The sequence below is a fragment of the Emydura macquarii genome, unplaced genomic scaffold (genome assembly GCF_026122565.2).
Source record: "Emydura macquarii macquarii isolate MOO-44397 ecotype Brisbane River unplaced genomic scaffold, CSIRO-AGI_Emac_v2 contig_1451, whole genome shotgun sequence".
Taxonomy (NCBI): domain Eukaryota; kingdom Metazoa; phylum Chordata; order Testudines; family Chelidae; genus Emydura; species Emydura macquarii.
The window spans coordinates 5004340-5023374 of record NW_027131588.1 but is presented as its reverse complement, the minus strand read 5'-3'; the positions used below and the strand labels follow the sequence as shown (position 1 = coordinate 5023374).

Sequence of the window (19035 nt, the reverse complement as noted above, 5' to 3'; positions counted from 1 at the left end):
ACTATTCTGGAAAATGAAATGTTAAATTCTGACTCGAGTGTTTTAGGAAAGTGGTAGTTTTAGGATCATAATAGGAATCTACAGGATTTCAGAGTTCTGAACCCTTCCCCCCAATATAATTGTAAGCACTATATACGAATTCTGAATAACCTGAGAAAGAAGACTAAATATGCTATAATAGAAACTAGTGTTTTAGGGAAAGGATACATTGAAAGGATGCTATCTGGTTAAAAGTATAACAGTCATTTGTGTTTTCATTTTTTATGCTAAGTGACAAATTATATTACTCATTGGTATATGCTCTTTTTTGTTAGAGATATCTGGTTTGTTTATCTGACTGTCTGTGGTTTTATTTTCTATTCTATCCTATCTTCTTCTACCCAGGTTATTATATTGAGCTCATCACCATGGTATCTGAGAGGCTTCCAGAATTGAAAATAAACAAGCAGACTAGCAGTCTCATGTGAGGTTTCCTCTCCATCCCTCCCCCAGAGGGAAAAGTCATGTGTATGTGTTTTACTTTTTTTTTGTTGCCATATTAATTTTTATATATATATATTATGTGGTAGCGTGAAAGTGAGGTCAAAGAAGTGAGATTCCTTTTCATTTCTAAATTTGTCAGGCTTATTCTCATTCTAAGTACCTGTGTGAGTGAATCTCATGCCCTTGGGCCAGTCCCTCTGACAGCTCTGTGTCCCACGTATGATACCAAAAGTTCCGTTACACCTGACGATTGGAGTAGCTGAGGGTAGCCATGACTCCAAAGGACAAGATTGTCTTTTTAGGAATCCTCAACCCAGAGCGGTGTAAAGCCTTGAAAACAAGGACTTAAACTTGTGAATGGCAGTAGTCTAATAAGGATGTAGACAAGACAAGAATTAAAAATCTTTTGGCCAAGTGGCTGCAACTTTTTTGAACCTTTAACTTAAAAAAGATATCTCCTACAGGCAGCTTGTCTTGGCAACAGCTGCTCTGAACTGTTACCAACTTTCCCTCTTTCAATGCTCAAGTCCTGAGCATAACAGCCTTTCCTAGGTCTACCAAGCCTGCATTTTTCTAAGACCTGATCTATGGCTATGCAGTCAACCCACTGCATGAAACAACCACCAGGCCTTGTACCAGTGTACAGTCCTCATTACAAAACCAAGGCTGATGCCAAATTTGCATGAAAAAGGCGTTATCCCAACCTCTGATCCCTGTAGGGTTGAGAGCACTATCTTCCCCATTCATTTCTCTCTCTATGAAGGGGAATCTGATCCATGCTGCTAGGGCCAAAGTTGTAATACTAAATTTCGTCAAATTAAATGTATTGTGCAACTACAAGTATTTGCCAATAGGAAGTTCTCATACAATTGCTTTAAAGTTGAGAGATGCTGCAGCCCTAAGAGCTGTGACTGCAACACCCTTCCTTATCCTGGTTAACAAGAAACAGCCCCATACAGAGTAATGAGAAATAGGTATCCACTGGAAACAATAATTCTTGTGGAAATAGAGGATAGGGTAGTGCAAGAGGCAGAGTAAAAAGAGGCTTGCTTCTCACCCATACTGCCCTTTCAGTGAGTGACCTTTGGCTGCTTGCCATTTAACCCCAGTGCCTGACCCTGTAAACTTGGCTGGCCATTAAGAGGCCATCCTGTTTGTAATCTGTGTGGTGAGCTGTAGGAAGTCAATGAAGTAAACAGCCTTGCTAGCCAGAGTTGAGGCGGCATGGTCCTGCATTCTGCACCTCTTCATTTTTTTCGGAGTTGATATTTAGAAGATGGAATAACTTGCACTCCAGTAATCTGATTCGGAGATAATGAATGCGTGTATGATTGAAGTCAAGTCATCATCTACAAGGATGGAACATGATCTCCTAGCCAGTCAAAGATGATAGAATTCATTTGCTGCAGTGTCTGTGTGTGTATATCTGTGTGTGTGTCTGTTTCTACCAGCATAATCTCTGTCTCACTACTGTGAGAGTCCTGTGGCACCTTAAAGACTAACACATTTATTTGGGCATAAGCTTTTGTGGGCAGAAACCCACTTAGTCAGATGCATGAACATGTCTCACTACAGTTTAACTTCAGCCAGTTTTTCCTCATCCATGTGCTGATCTTGCCCACGTGCTGGGATACTTGGGATACAAAGAACTTATTGTAGGTTGAATCACAGAATTTTGTTCAGTGGATATTGTTGCCAGTTGAGCTCATGAAATCTTGCTATTTCTCAAAACACCTGTATATAAATATCAATTAGGATGTAGGAGAGATTATAGCTCTATGTTTCTCCACAGGCAAACAGTTTGATAGCAGAAATGTAGTTGCCAATCATTAACTCTAGGTACAGTTCTTGAGGAAGGATTCTGTGTGTTTTCCTGGACTCTGTTGCCACTCTAAGGTAGGATAAAAGTGTTCTATGGTAGATCATATTTAATGCTAAATAGCGGTCCAAGAGTATGAGTGATTTCCATGGGTAAAGGAGAAACATAGTGCCAACAGTGCTGTTTCTGTTCCAAATCCCAGTTGAAACTTGAATGAGTAGGATCTAGTTATTGACTGTAGGCAGATGTTTGAGTCAGCTATTTGCTAGCTTTGCAACACGCTTTATTCAAGGAAGGGCTATTTGACACTAGTTGGTGGTTGGCAAGATCTGATGCATCAGAGAAGGTTTCTTTTTAGGGATTGCCAGAGCAATCCCTGGCAAATCAATAGCATGTTGTTGTTTTTTTATTTTGAGTTGCTGGCAGTATCGGTCGAAGGCGTTCCATTGCTCATGACTCTCTTTTACCAGCTAAGAGTGACAAGACAAGGATCTAATTTGCAGGTCCCCTTCAGTACATCTGGGACTTCCTCTAGTGAGCATGGGCTGAATTGGGGAAAGAAACTGATCATAACCTTGAAATTGTGTGTGGTATCTGACTTGCCTCCTTCCCTAGGCTCAAGGAGCCTTTCCAAATGTGGATGATCTTGGAAAAGAAGGATTAAAACTGTTCTGCAGTGATTGATGCTGGATTCTGCTGTGGACTTCAGGCATCCTTGTTTGAAGCTGTTCACCACCCTGAATGACTCTTTTCAGTGTCTTTGGCAACTGCTATTGAGATGGAGAAGGAAGATCTCTTGGCATGTACCTTATAGAAGCCCCCGCAGCATGTACTTCAGGAGGTGAGGGCAGCCTTGTTGTCCACATCTCGGGTTTCTCTTGAGCGGGTCCTGTGGGAGGGTGTTTCCTGCCTGCCCCTCATCCTGGGTCTTTCAGACTTCTTAATCAGGCCTCTTCCCCGTGAGCCACCCTGGCTGCCCACACACCCTGAGCTAGATCTGCAGCCGGTTCGTTTCCAGACTGTGCCATGGGCACATCTGTCCACTTGTGCTCCACATGCTCCATTTCTCCACCCTCGTGTACTGCTTTGCCACCTCTCAAAGGTGAGGAACCCCAATGGGCAAGTTTGTATTCCACCTTGGTTCTGCGGCCTGCCCGGAACGTTAGCTGGTACACAGGCGTGTACACCTGTCCTTTCTGTGGCATGAGGGAGACCCTGGTGCACGTTTACTGGGAGTGCACCAGGTTGCAATCCTTGTTCCGGCTCCTCCAGAACCTCCTCCTGAGGTTCAGGCTGCACTTCTCCCTACACCTGTTCCTGTATGCTCACCTCATCCATGGCCCCACAAAGTCGTGGGACCACCTTGTCAACCTCTTTATAGCACTGGCCAAGGTGGCCATTTACAACACCAGGGAGAGGATGTTGGCTGAGAAGGTGCTCTGGGACTGCAGGTCCTGTTTCCATTCCTCTGTCTGATCATGCATCTGGGCAGAGTTCCTCTGTGCTGCGTCCATTGGCTCCTGAGACACATTTGAGGAGCAGTGGGTGCTGGATGGGGGTCTCTGCTTGGTGTCCCCCTCAGATTACCTCCATTTAAACCTTTGACCTTCACGCCTGTTTCTGTTTTCTCATTTGTTGTCCCCTAAATGTAGTTGAGTTCCGGGCTTAGTAGCTCCTCCCCTGGGAGAGTGGCTTTTAGCCATGGGAGGGACAGAACCCAAATAGGACAACCTTGTAGAAATTTGTTCTTTCAGTCTATTTCAGCCCAAGTTTCTTGCCACTGCTTCCTTCGTTTGTCCATATTTTTGCACAAGGCATTGAAGAACCATAAGAATCTGTGTCAGCAATGGGGAGGAACAGGCTTTTGGGGATCCATTGTGTTAATGATGGTAGTTATTGTGTGGTCATGACTTACAACCTATGCAACTCCATGATCTGTTGTAATGCAGGGTCCTTGAATATGTTATGGAATATGATGGGTGTAGGCGATTCGGGTTCCGTGGGAGGCCACGGTGGCTTCCTACAAGGGGAATAGCTCGCTCTTGGCGAGAGATCAGTTTTGTTAATTCGCCCTCAGGCCGGGCGAGTGAGCAAGAGTCTATTGCTCCAACCCCTAGCAGGGTGAGCAGGCGGATCGCTCAGGCCCTCAGACAGGGCGCGAACCAGGAGTCTAGTGCTCCAACCCCTAGGCAGGGGGAGCAGAGGCAGATCGCTCAGGCCTCAGGCAAGGCGAGCGAGCAGGAGTCTAGTGCTCCAACCCCTAGGCAGGGGGAGCAGAGGCAGATCGCTCAGGCCTCAGGCAAGGCGAGCGAACCAGGAGTCTATTGCTCCAACCCCTAGGCAGGGTGAGCAGAGGAGGCAACAGCTTCAGGCAGAGTCAGGAGAGCAATTCTCCTGGGGTGGCTAGGAACGGGGGAAGGGGAGGGGGACGCAGGCCCACCCGTCTCCACTGCGTCCCAGCCCAGGGCCCTAGCAGTGGCAGAAGCGGCTGCCACTGTGCCGGCGGGGCTCCCGCCGCAACACACCGGCAATACGGCGGACTCAGCCACAGGCCGTGGCTGTCCCTGGGCTACTTCCTCCCCCCTGACCCTAGTACCTGCTGCGTCCGTGTCCCAAAAGTAGTCCACCTGGGGTAGCGCTGTTAGTCCTTCCTCGTCGACCGGGGGTAAGGCAGGAAACTCCTCTTCAGGGGGAAGCTCCTCCAGGTCGTTGTAGGAGGGGAGCGGGTCGGCCTCGGGCAGCTCCTCCAAGTCCTGCCCTGCTGCAGGGAGGGGCTCGGCGGCCGGCAGTTCCTCCAAATCTGGCCCGGCCTCCGGGGGTGTCCGCCACTCGGGCTGCTCTGGGGTCTCGGTCCAGTCTGGTGGTCCCAGAGCACGGGCTCGGGGTCGGGGTAACTCGGCCCAGTCGTCCTGGCCGGGTTGCCTTGTCCAGCTCCTCGAGGGCCCTATCCAATCCCCAGTCCCCGGTGGGGCCGGGGTTCGTCGGCGGCGGCTAGGCTCCGGCCTAGGCCTCTGTTGGCGGGGCAGCACGTCTGTCTCTGCTGGCAGTCTGGGTCCTACTGAGCTCAGGGGCCAGGCTTTTATCCTTCCCCTTCCTGTTGGGGCTCCGCCCCGCGGCTGCCAATTGGCCTGGCCGGGTGGCCCTATCACGGCCCGGGTCTCCTGTTGCCGGGCAGACTCTGGGGCCGGGTGTGCGTTAGGCCAATCAGAGCTCTCGGGGCCTTCCCCAGGCTCTGGCTCCGTGGGAGGCCACGGTGGCTTCCTACAATGGGGTAAATAAGCCTTTGGGACCAAACTGTGTTTACATGGCACTCGTTTTGCATAGAGGCCAGGAGAGTCCTAATCACTGCTTGAATGGGGTGAAGATCTGTCCAAAATGGATTAGATTTTATGGTAGCTGGGTTTGACTGATTTAATTTTTGATTAGCTTTAAACTGCAATTTTGTAATCTTGGCTAGTTTTGGTTGGAAAAATTGCTAATTCATACTTACTGCAAAGGAATAACAACAATAAATTGAGAGAACCTATGTATCTGAAGTCCTAACTACATTATTAATACCTTAGGTTATTTAACTGAATTTTAAAGTGTAGACTTTTTCCCCTTTATGCTATTAACTTTCTGTTTTCAGGTAGGGCAGTGAAAATAAATTTGTTATTTTTACTCTTAAAGCCAGTTTTGCAAAGGGTTCCATGCTGCTAGACAACTACAAGAGGGATTCTATGCAGAGTTATGGGTCTGCTCAAGTGGATCCCTTTGCAAGTTCAAGGTCCCAAATCAGTTTCTATCAATTATACAGCACCTAGAACAATGGATCTTGATTGGGTCTCTTGGGAACAGTGGTTGGTAAAAAAAGAAGCTAATGGTGCTAATCCTTTCTACTTTGTGACAAATACCTTTGTTTTCTTCCTTCTCTTTGCAGAAAGAGTAGTAAGGGGAGGAAAGGTGGGAAGATTCTAGCCTTTTCAGTGACATATCATAGGTCTTGTCTTCAGTAGGGGAAAAATGTGTTCTTAACACATTTTAACTAACACAGGGGAATTAACATGAGTTAAAAGACCAGGCATTTTCTAGTTTTAGCACGTTAGCCATTCGAAGCGCTAACACATGAAAACTACAAACTGCCTTGTCTTCTCTAGGATTTTAATCCCATTAGCTAACCACCTGGAAGAACATGCCTTTTTCCTACTAATCATGAGGCCTAAGGGTGCATCTATACAGGGATAAAAAAACCTGTAACTGGACTGGGGTCAGCTGACTCAGCTTGTCAGGCTTTGCGGCAGGTCTAAAAATTGTTATGTAGTTGGTTCAGGCGGGACCCCAAGCTCTGGGACCCTGCAAGGATGGAAGGTGATCATCTATCCCTGGATGGGACCAAGCCCAGATCTTGGTCTCCAGCCTGAGCCCAGAAGTCTCCACTGTAATGAAACAGCCCTGTAGCCCAAGCCCTGTGGGCCCTAGTCGAAAGCCTTTTGAATAAAAAGCCTTAGACCAAATGTGTGAATTGGAGACATACAGCTTTGGGAGCATAAACTCTATTTAATAAATTTGCATGTGTGCAACAAAAACTGCTGGATTAATATACTAATTCAATTGAGGATTTTGGTAGTTTAGGCTACAGTGGATGATAGGCAGTATTTCATTAACAAAAAAAGTACTGTATATTTTCATTTTATTACAGTGCCATGTTTAAGATCAAGTTCTAAGTGTTTTTTCTTTAAAAAGGTGTTGTTAAAATAATGTAATTGACTATGTCTAGAGCCAAGATATAGCCTCATAGCAGAGAAAGTTTAATGGGATGTTTTCTTGTGAAGACAAGTAAGTATAGAATAGAATAGTATGTGGCATGCTTTGCTTAGGAAAACCCAGAAATAAACTGGCAGGGCTTACTGTACTCGCAAACCTTAAATAGTGGATTGAGTTCGTTGATAACCTAGCACACCTTTTTGTATGTCTAAATGTATAAATAGAAAACATATATTTGATAGGTTTCAAGTTTTTAGCATTTGTGCACTGATAAGGTACCACCTTGTTCATACAAATGCATTGCTTTAGTCATAAATGTCATGAGCCAGTTCTTATCTAATGTTAGTGCTTTGTTCGGGGATCATTTTCTTCATGTAATGTTTGAAAACTAAACAGTCACTTTTCTTTTTCCCCTTTGTTTATAGGATCTCTTTGTATTTAGACATGAACTTGCCCTGTTAAGAATATCGACCTTCATGGGCATAATAATGTTAGGTGGAATAAGTGGACTCTTTTACACTCAACTAATGGGCATCTTCACTGTAAGTAGTTCATTGTTTTGGTTTTTTCCAGATTATTTTTTCAGAGTATTGTAACTCAATTATATATTAGTTAATTTATATTAGTATACTGCCAGATAGTATGAACCGTATATAAAATCAATACAAATATATCAACAGAGAAACTGCTGTATAACTGTTCTGTATAGCAGAACAGTTGGTGTGTTCTAATCTGTACTGTGGAGTGCTTAGCATGCTATTGGGCACTGCTGTAGAATAATAAACACTTGTAAACTGAACAAATTTGATATAGAATCAGTAAAACAAACTTATTTTTAAAAAGCTATTTTAATAAATTAAGGGTAAAAATCCTCCTAAGAGTGTTGTAGTTAGCAAGAGGCAATCACTAAGCCAGGAAATTCAGAGCTGAGGTCAAATTTAAAAGCAATCCAAACAGCTGAAAGTATGGCAAGTCACAATTTAAGGTATTTATGCTACATTAGCATCTTCCCCTAGGAGACCTCTCTCGTGATTTACAGAGATGTGCAGGAGTGTGTATTAGTGGGATTGGTGAGAGCAGAGGCCTTTGGAAAGTGGTGCAGCAGAACAGGCAGCATTCCTGCTCTTTTTCCAGTGCTCTATGCAGGAAATGTGAGGGTTGAGTAGCCTCTTCTCCCTGGTTGCCATATGGCTCCCAGTCTTTCTCTGGAGCTGTCATCCAGTCACAATGGGCTCTGCAGCCCTCAGATAATTGGCTATACTATTTAAAACTCTAGCTTTTAACCTTACATTTATATCAACTAAACTTAGATGCTCTGTGCAAAATTGTGACTAGACAAGGTCAGCAAACTTCTTTCCCTTTTTTAAAGGGGATGCTGAAATCAGGTTTATAAAGAAGACAGAATTACAAATTTAAGTAACTCTGAACTGCTCCATAATCCAAACTACCACTTCTGCATGATGCAATCTGCTTTAAAAAAAAGCTCGACCTTCATTACATAACTTTATAGAAACCAAAGCCAATAGTCTGTTAGTTGTTGAGAAGGGATAATGTAAATGTGCTGAAATGATTAATGTTAACTTCATCTAAATAAAATTCAATACACAGATTTTAAAAAACATCAGTATTCCCAATTGATTTCTATATCAAATATGATCAGATTATAAATTAATTTTTACTGCCAACCCTGCAAATTCAGCGGTATCTGATCTGATACTGTAACAAGATTCTTAATTTCTTGTTTATCATCACCCGTAATAAAAATCAGGCCCTCAAATTAAACCTCTGCAACTTCAGTGTCTTTAGATTATGCCCATAGTGATTTAATGCAACTGCATTCTCTTTAGTGGGTTTGCACAGGTGAAAGTGATTGGAATTTAATAAACAGTTTAATTAATGAGGCACAAGATGATAAAATATAATTCATAACTCTCTCTTAGGTATGCCAGTTTTGCAAGGCTAGCAGGAGTAAAAACAACTAAAAACTTATTTTTGTCAGTACAGTCAGAAGAGAAACTTAGAATGAATACAATGAGCAGATGAATGAGGAGGCATCTCTTTATACAACATTTCATTGTGGATTAAGCCCAATGATATTTTAACTAGAGGTTGTTGAAAAAGCAGTAAACGTTTGAAAATTTAAAAAAATGGTTTTGCAAAATTAGATGCATTTTTTTCAAAAATAAAAAAAAAAGGGACCAGTTCTAGTCAGAAGAGAAAGTTACAAGCCATCACACCGTAGTGTACTTGATCCTCTGGTGCACCTGAGTGTCACTTCTGAGTACCTGAAAGAGGGAGGTAGATTGGGATTGGGGACAAAAGTGGCTTTCAGCCTGCTCCGTTATCCCCTCTTAAAATACTGGAGTCAGCTAGGAGCTTTTCCTAGTGCAAGTGAGAACAGCTCTGGCCATGCTCCCTCTTAGTGCATAATTGAAGTACCTGAGATGTTTACAAAGAAGGGAATTTCATCTGAGCTTACTTGCCTTTCCTGGAGATTTCCATGATCCTGATGGCTTTTGATTGGCTTTGATTATAAGGCATTTTATTCTGTCATTCTGCTACTCCCATATAAAATAGCTCCCATGTATTGCTTTCACTTGTTATTTCATGGGATTTTCTTTCTTGGGTTTTTTGTGTGCTTTCAAAATTTCTTGAAATTTGTCTAGACTGCCAGTGTGTTGTAATATCTTTTTTTTATATCTTGCGAGTGGTAAGTACAAGCTTCTGAGTTGCAATCTCAGGTATTGAACAAGTCACTTAAGCACAAGTTTCAAAAGTGTTCACTAATTTTCTTTCTCAGTTTTGGTGCCCAACTTGAGATACTCAGATCGCAGTATTCAAAGTGGTGAGCAACTGTCGTTCCCACTGAAGTTCTTTGGAGTTGTGGGTACTCAGCACCTATGAAGATCAGGCTGCAGGCTAAACTTTGTCTCAGGCTACGGCTACACTGACTGCAGCAAAGTCGCTGCCATCAGATCAATTTCTCTGGATCGACAGAGCGGTCAGTGAAGACCCGCTCAGTCAATCCAGAAATCAACGTACTAAGACCACCTTTGCAAGTGGCATAGTGCTGCGTCGACGGGAACACAGTTCCCGTCGGCGCAGTGCAGTGAAGACAGCGCACAGAAGAAGAGCCCAGAAGTCAACGGGAGTTACACAAGTTTTTTGCATAGCTTGCGTAACTCCTGTCGACTGCCGCCGAATCCTAGAGGTAAGTGTAGACAGGGTCTGTTTCTTTGTCATAATAATAGTTGCTACCCAGCTCATAGAGGAGTCAAGGCTTGATTAGGTAAACATTGTATAATGCTTTGAAAGTGCTACCTAAGTGTCTATGTTAGTGTAGATTAAACATAAGTATAGAAAACATGTTTGAAAGCTTCAAGTCACACATTTCTTATATCATTTCTATTAGTTCCCAAAAATAACCATCCTGTTCAGCTCTCTGATGTCTGGCACAATGAAAAACATTTTAATTTTTCTTTTTCATACTTGCTGTACTTTTAGTTATCTGGTTTCCAAAGTAGTTTTTTTCATTCAACAATCAAAGCTCTGATATTTAATAGTTTCTTAGAGCAAACAACAAATATGTCTATTTAGTTTCTTTCCAAACAGCCTCAGTCTCAGAATGTACTTTTCATTTTTCATACTTTTCAACTATTTTGGTTAGGTGGTTAATTTTCAACCAAAATAGTAACATCAGTACAACCCCTAGTGTGGACATAAATATCAGAATATATTGTCTGATGTGATTTATTCTCCTTCCCTTACAAGAATAAGCTTCATTGGTATAAGCACTTTTATACCACTATAATTGCATATTTAAAGAAACAGCTGGTATGCCTGTACACTTCAGTTCTGGAAACTGCTTTAATAATATGGTTTCTAAATTTCTAAATCTGTCTCTTTGATTGAATTTTCTGTGGTATGAACAGATTTCTTAAAAGAAAACTTTCCATTTTAGACCATTCTGTGCATTTTTTTAGTTTCTTAATTTGACACCCTTGTGGAAGCTGGAAAGTGGGAGGAGTTTGAGAGCTGGAGCCTAAAAATGACACCGTGTTCTGGAGGGAACACAGGGTATTGTCTACAGGACAGTAAAAGCCCCATGGCACAGCCATGGCTGGCCTGGCTCAACTGACTCAGGATCGGAGGGCTTGGGCTGCTGGGTTAAAAAATTCTCTGTAGATGTTTGGGCCAAGCTCTGGGACCCTGCAAAGGTGGAGGGTCCCAGAACTCAGGCTCCAGCCTGAGCCCAAATGTCTACACAGCAAATTTTCAAACCCAGAGCCTGAGTCCCACAAGCTCGAGTCAGTGCACCTGAGCCAGCTGTGGGTTTTTTATCCCTGTGTAGACATACCCACCGAGGGAAATGGAAACCCCACAGGGAGCATTCTCCATTGTGTGCATTTACTTGGATAACTGTGCAATTGTAAAACGAAGAGTTGATAAACTCCAGCCTCATTATTATTGAACCTGAAGTGGGGAAGCAGATACAGTATTGTATAAAGTAAAAATTTAGTAGTACTTCAAACATGACTTTAAAATAACTGCATTGCACTCTATGTGCACTTTTTAAACTGCATTTATTTTGAACATCAGGTTTTGCACTATCAGCACAGTATATTTCAGGCACTTCTTATTGCATATCCACCTTTACTTGACTTTTGCACCTTTTATGTAAGACTTCTAAAAATAAAATAAGAGAATAAATACAAATTCTAAATAATATGGGATGCTATTTTAAATCATGGTTTAGTTGATTATTTTAATGTATCATGTATCACTTTTTTCATCTGTCTATGATGCGTTTTTAAATTGCTTCAGAATTATAAGGTTTTCAATCTAACTTTTGTTAAGGTTGTTACTTTTTGGATATGTGGGGTTGTTTCTTATCAAAGTTTTTGTGGTGATTTTTATTTTGTTGGCAGCCATCTGCCTGAAGTGATCAGCCATTTCTTTCTCTCTCAATCTTTTTGTGTGTGTGTGTGTGTGTGTGTGTGTGTGTGTGTGTGTGTGTGTGTGTGTGTGTGTGTGTACGTACACAAAACACACACAAGAAAGGAAAATCCTATCTTTCCATGGTTGGTGGAAGGTAACAGATAATCGCTTCAGCAATGATCCTCTGATGTCATAGTGGGAGGCGAGTAAAAGCAGATTATCTGTGACCCAGATAAAATAATTAGAAATTACTTGGACACTTACACATAATGGATCTACTAATCTCATTTCCAAAGTTTAAAAAGGTCTGTCTCGCAACATAACACTACCAGATGTTTCAATTGAACTGCATCCTTTGCAGAGACTAATCTGAAAACCCTAATTTTAAAGGATTACCTTTGATTGTTTTTATTTAAAATACTAAACAGGATGTGTTTTCATTTTTCCGTATGTTCTTACAAATGATTAATATAGAATTAAAGGATTTTTGTTCAATTTTTCAGCGCAGCCCAGCAGTCTGATGTCTTTCTGTATTACACAGATAATGTTATGTTTTTCATTCTAGCTATTTCCAATTTCATTTTTGATTCTGTAGTCATTAAGCTATATACTGGATAGGTTATTATGGTTCTGATAAATATTGTGTGGTCTCTGCTAAATGTTGATGCTTATATCTGACTGGACCGTGACTTTAGTAATTTGATTAATACTGCCAGGGTTTCCTGTTAATTCTTTAAATGGTGTACACTGATATGCCAATATCATTGAACCTCAATATTGTGTGGCTGTGGTAGAGATGTTTTCTCTTTATTTACTCTGGGGAGGGCTGGAAGAGAAAATAGTTTAACAGCTGGTGTTGAACAGCTTGGTCTGTTGTACATTGTGATGCCTTGACCATCCATCTAACCTCTTGTCCTTTATAAGCATTTTAATGTGATCATGTATGGTAACTACTGTATTGTGTATTGTTACAGTGCACCACGTTTTCACCACCAAATGTCAAACCATTTTCAGCACCTGCCTTTTGTTGTTAGTTCTAAACAGTGAACATCTGAAAAAAACTTGAAAATTCTTATTTCAGTATTTGACCTATTTTGACTAATACTTGTCTTAACAAATAATGTTCATTGTTCATTTAGTCAGATTTGTTTTTCTTTTAAAAAGAAAACTTGTTTTTCTGTACTTTTTTTCTTTGTTTTTTTTTGTTTGATTGTTTTAATTCCCATTACTCAGAGAAATGAAGAAAAAGTTGAATTTATCCAAATGAATTTTGTGTAATATTCTTGTCCCCTTTGGGGGGTCTTAGTTTTTATTTATAAAGCTAATATTTTATTTAATAATGCATAGTAACTGAAAATTTTAAACTGAAAAATATACAAAAAAAGGAAATTTAGATCAGCAGATAAAATCTAGGCATTTTTGTTGTATAATCAGTGACTCAGATAATGTTTCCCAATGATGAATACTACATTTACATAATTAAAACTATTCTGTTAATAAGGAATAAATAAACTCAGAATACTTAATTTCAGTTTTTGCTATTCTTTCCCCAGTCTGCAGTTTTGATCCATTGCTTTTTAATATACACAAAACATTTTCTTATACTTCCATCAATACACAAATGACATAACTGACCTAAAATGCTTTTTGTCTCAACAATTAAGTATCTTATCATTACAAATATTTATAATCATATGTTTAATCAGATAATCTATTAAATACTGTTTTGATTAGTGGAATAATGAGGGCTTTACCTGTTTTTCAAACACACCAGAAATGCAATCAAAAGACTATTAATCCTTGTAATTAAGTTTACCAAAGCAACAATCGGGATTGGAGTTTGAAATCAGTATTTCAAGGCAATCGTCTGTAGCTGTATAGAATAAAAATTAAAATGATCATGGTATTTTGTGCACGTGTACTGGGAAAATAGAAAATTATTCGAAAATGTATTCAGGCAACACTCCGTCCATCTGTCTCTCCATTACATACCCCTCCTTTTACGCTTCTTCTACCCCCATCCAAATATAGGTAAATCTACACTTAGAAAGCTGCATAAAGCCCAAGAAATTAAATTGTAGGAAGCAATCATGCACAGTCCTTGAATGGGAGTTAGTAGAGTAGATAATCTAAGAGGTCTTTTGCACTTCTAAATTATTATTCACTTACCTGCTAAACTCTTTATTGTATTTTTCTACAGATGTGTTATATATTTAATATATTTAGCAAACTACTATATCTTTAAAGCATTTTATCTTCCAAGACATCTTAAAATAACACAACTTCATTTAAAAATTATAATTTAAATCATCCAGTCCCTTTTATGACATGGTCTGAAGTATGAGTAAATTTGTTTTACACGTGCATCTTCACATATTTACTTATGAAAAATAATTAGAGCCCCATCTATCTCACCAGGTATCATTTTTGTTTAGCCCAACCTAAACTTCAAAATGAATAGAAAATATTTTTATTTAAATAAGTAATATACAGTGTTACTAAGGGAAACTGATGGCATTATTTTTGAAAGTACAAATTCTGCAAATTAGAAATTTGTAAAATGTTGTAGAAAACTTCTTATGCTCTTCATGGAAAAATAACCCTCTGTTAGGAGACTGCAGTAAGAAGTGACTTTTGCATTTAGGATACTTAGATGCTTTTCTAAATATAAGAGTAAATAAAACTGAGAAACTAATGAGGCAGAGTGTGACCTCTTACAAAGCTCAGGCTATTAGGATATTTAATTTTCTATCAAATCTATACATCAGACTATTTAGATAGCAGCTTCATTGGGAGGAAGGAGAGTAGTCAGATTTGCTTTGCTAAACCTTGTTCTCTGAACGTTCCTTGTGGTGGCAGTGATGAGGATTAAGGGAAATGGTAAATTTATAGTGTCATGTAATTACACACATATCTGCCTCTAAAACACCATAAACTTGGAAATAGATTGGACAGTCGCTCTTGATCTTTTCATATTATCCTCTCTTGTTATCATGAGTTCCTAAAATTGTTGTCAGATGCTTTCTTTTCATCACATCACTTTTTACATATCTGACAAATTGGGCAGGAAATACAAAATCTGCCAAAAAATCTGCTTAGCCAAATTCATCCAGGCACTGAGGAGAATGGGGTTATTTCCCCAGAGGTAGTATAATGCAGTTTTCTTTTTCATTTCACACAGAGAGAAATCTTTAATCAAAGAAAGGGGGGAAAAAAATAGAACAACTAAATTGAACCCAGATTATCCAAATAATTTCCAGGCTAGGTTTACAAACCCAAAAAACTAATCACATACATCTAGTCACATCAAAATTCTAGATTAAAAAGAATTACAAAAAGTTGGCCAAAAGTAAAATCATAATAAGACTACACACAGTATGGCCAGCCTTGTTTGTGCAAACAATCAATTTTAAAAATTTTAGCATTCCTTATCATGAAATGTTAGTATTTGATACTTCACAAGGGCTCACCTGTCATTTCCACATGCACCGTGAAAGAATGGTAGACAGATGAACAAAACATCAGTCTTTTATTCTTTCAAGTACTAAGGTACAGCAGTATGCTACTTTGTTCTGTGAAGACAGTTATGGCTGCAAGTTCAGAAGGGCTACTACAGTTTTTCCCTCTTCTTACTTGCTCTTTCCTTCTAAATTGCAATGCATTGAAGAGTTAGAAATGATGTGCTGTGCTGTGCTGTGCAGGTATGACAATATGCATGTGTTCTTTATAATTCAGGTATTAAGTAGAGCTCTATTGATTTAAACAGCATTTCTGCTAACCACATGAAGAGTAATAGAACGAGAGATTTCTGCTCCATGCTTTGGAGTTAGTACTGTGAGCTACAAATTGGTGTTTGTCCATTGGAAGACTCAAATCTATGGTCTAAGCAAAGAGAAAATATTCTTTCATTATGTTTGTTCCATCATAAATTAGTTCATGATTATTCCATCTTACTGCACAATTTGTTGCCTGGTGTATATTATCTTTTTTTTAATGCTTTTCTTCAAATTGTCAGTTATGTTAATAAATAAAAGTATGTTTATGAAAGATGTATTTCTCTTAACAGGCATTCACCCAGGTGGGTTCATTTTTCAAGTGCTTCTTAAACTGGTCTGCAGGATTCATTCGGCTCTCACTGATACCTCTTCATCCCTATCGTAACAGCCTTAGTCATTGCAGCACCTTATTTTCCTTGGAGAGAGCAGACAAGCTGCTCCTGCAGACTTGTTGCCAAAATAATGACACTCGGCACCCTACCACCAGTGACTGAATACAATACCTCTGCAGCTGCTTCAGATCTTAAAATTATAAGTTAACTGTAGCATTTCTACTTATTACCTTGAGATTTCTTTGCGTTTCACATTAATTAATCTTGAATTCTTTTGCTTGGTTTAGAGATCCTTATAACTCTTCTGTTTCTGAATAATCACATACACTGTAATGGGAGAACAAACTCCAGTTCTAATGAGGATAGGTGGCTTTGGATTGCAGAGGACCAGCTTGTTGAGTTGGTCACATGCTGATCAGTCAAGATTTTTTCTGTGCATTTGTAACTTATATTTTTCTTGAAGGCAAACGTTAAGAGGACTGTATTAATTATGCCACACTGTGCTGCTTTTTAAGTTATTTGTAAATTAAAAACTCAAAGGCTTTAAACTATTATTTAGCTGGAAATCAGCTGGAATTAGCTGTAAATCAATTCCAAAAGTAACTCTTAAGAATACTATTTGTATTTCCAGTACTCCAAGCTGGTCATCCATACAGATAAGCGAAGCCTCTTAGGTTGAACAGAATACTAACGTTGAACAAACCAATGCTTTGTGTTATACATAATAAACAGAGTGATGGTATTCTGACCTACAGTCCTTTGTTGAGGTCATTCAGTGAAATGTTGGTTATTCTGTTCATTTGGCACATAAAATAAAGTTGATGTTGGGGGAAACCAGTGAGTGGTCAGCATTTGAAAATTAGTTCCCTTTTGTAGGCTCCTAAATAAAGACTTGGGGTGTGTATATACAGCAGTTAGACACCCACAGCTGGCCCCTGCCAGCTGACTCGGGCTTGTGAGGCTCAGGCTGCAGGTTTGTTTAATTGCGGTGTAGATGTTCCAGCTTCAGCTGGAGTCTCACAGGATCCTAGAGCCCAGTCTCCAGCTCATGTCCAGCTGTCTACACTGCAGTTAAACAGCCCTACAACCTGAGCCCCATGAGCCCGAGTCAGCTGGGGGCCTAAGTTGGAATATACAGTTTAGTTCATTTTCATTGTTTTGTTTGAAAAGTTGATTAGTTGTATAAGTGGGAGGGAGAGAGGGAAAGCAGATAAAAAGAGCAGCAGAAATAGGACTTCTGCTCTAAATCAAGGAAGAAATGGTAAGTGCCTGATAAAAGAAATCCAAAGAATCCTCTTACTATTATTGTCAGAACCTATGGTTCCTTTCTCTATTTGATATCATGGAGTCTGATAACTAGATCTTTGGTTAGCAAAAGAAAAAAATCACTAGTTAAATAAGATTTTAGAATTCTTTATTTATTCTGGTGAAAAATTTAAAACAGACTCCTTCTGTCCCTCTTCTACCCCTCTCCCTCAAAACAAAACAAAAAAACAGCACCGTCAGGCTTAAATCAATCAGACACTCATTATCTTTCACTGGTTCATTACTTCTCCAGCTACATTTGTTACTTATTGAAGAGATATGGCCTGTAGGCGCATCACCACAAGCTGTGATCTTAGATACAAACAGCTAAGCACGGTCAGCCTGGATCAGCAGTTGGACAGAAGACTACTAGGGAAAGCTTAGATACAGCAGGAAGTGGTACTGGTGATTCAGTGGATGGTACTCTCCTCTGAGCTATACAGAATCAATCATTATAATATTAAAGGTCTCATTGCTGCTGTAGGTGCTTTATTTAAGATGAGACTTCGACATAATAAGTCCTGCCCAAATGTAGTAATTACAGTTTCACCCTGATACTTTTTAGTGGAGTAAGGCTATTACTCTAGATAACTTATTATATTGTAACTTGGGGAAATTATGTTCTACCTACCTATATATATTTCCACACTGCGTTTTCATTTGAAATATTCTCCATTTTTTGCCCTAAACTAGTATTCAGTATTGCTGTTTATTGTTAAACAGTTGCCACATTTCACCCTCAGAGATGGGTAAAATGATTACTTTGAGGCATTTGTACAATCAGTAAGCCTTGTGAAAGGCTTTGGTTTTTAACTAGATGAAAGATGCTATGTAAATTTGAGATCATTGATATTGGTGTCTAAAGAAGATCTTCCTTCTTCCCTGGTTGATTCTGTACTGAATCATAGTAGTGAAATTTGTGCTAACCCATTCATTTCCAAAAGCAAAAGATTGTGTTCGAAATATTTTTCTTGACTGAAGGGTGAAACAGAATAGGAAACTGGGATGTGAACAGGAAGCAGTTTATTCCATCACACATTAGAATTAATTACAAAGGGGTTACAGAAAATGATGGGCAAAAAGACATTGCTTTTGGTTCATTTGAGTGTGCAGGTCTGGCGTTAAAGGAGTTTTACTGTGGCAGCTTTGCCTTTCCTCCAGTAGCACTGAATTTGTACTTTGGAAAATAGCATTCCTTCCTGAAGTATGGAATTTCTTCCTGATGTTCCAGGATATTAGTAACAGGATTTGCATCCTTTCACCCTTGAATCATTGGTTCGAATCTGAACTGTGTTAGCTGTGAAGAGAAAGGAAGCTCTTTGTGTTTCCGCTGACTATGTAGCAAACTGAAAAAAATTCCCATTGTGTCCTTCCCTTCCTTTTCCCTCCTCCCCCCTTCTTCCCCCCCCCCCCCAACTGCTGAGTTTCTTAGGTTGCTGTGAAGTTTCACTTTCATGTGAAAAGGTAAATTGACTCACTTTCAAGTGAAAATAATTTTCAGATTGCCCCAGCTGCTTGGCAGCTATGCTGAGGAAGGGAAGTGGCAGAGGGGACGTGGTTTCTTAAGTTCAGCCGCCAGTGCTTCTCAAAGCACTGAACTTCAAAGGGGAACTTTCCTTTCCTCCCATTCCTCTCAGCC

At 40.1% G+C, this 19035-nt stretch overlaps 1 protein-coding gene across 2 annotated transcripts in view; it reads left to right on the top strand.

The window, feature by feature from the left end:
- ZDHHC21 (zinc finger DHHC-type palmitoyltransferase 21) overlaps window positions 1–19035 on the top strand; it is a 61413-nt gene that overhangs the window by 23350 nt on the left and 19028 nt on the right. For both annotated transcript variants that reach the window (XM_067553109.1, XM_067553108.1), the window contains exon 6: window positions 7471–7587. In XM_067553109.1, coding sequence (XP_067409210.1) covers window positions 7471–7587 — 117 coding nt within the window. The remainder of the gene's footprint in view (window positions 1–7470; window positions 7588–19035) is intronic.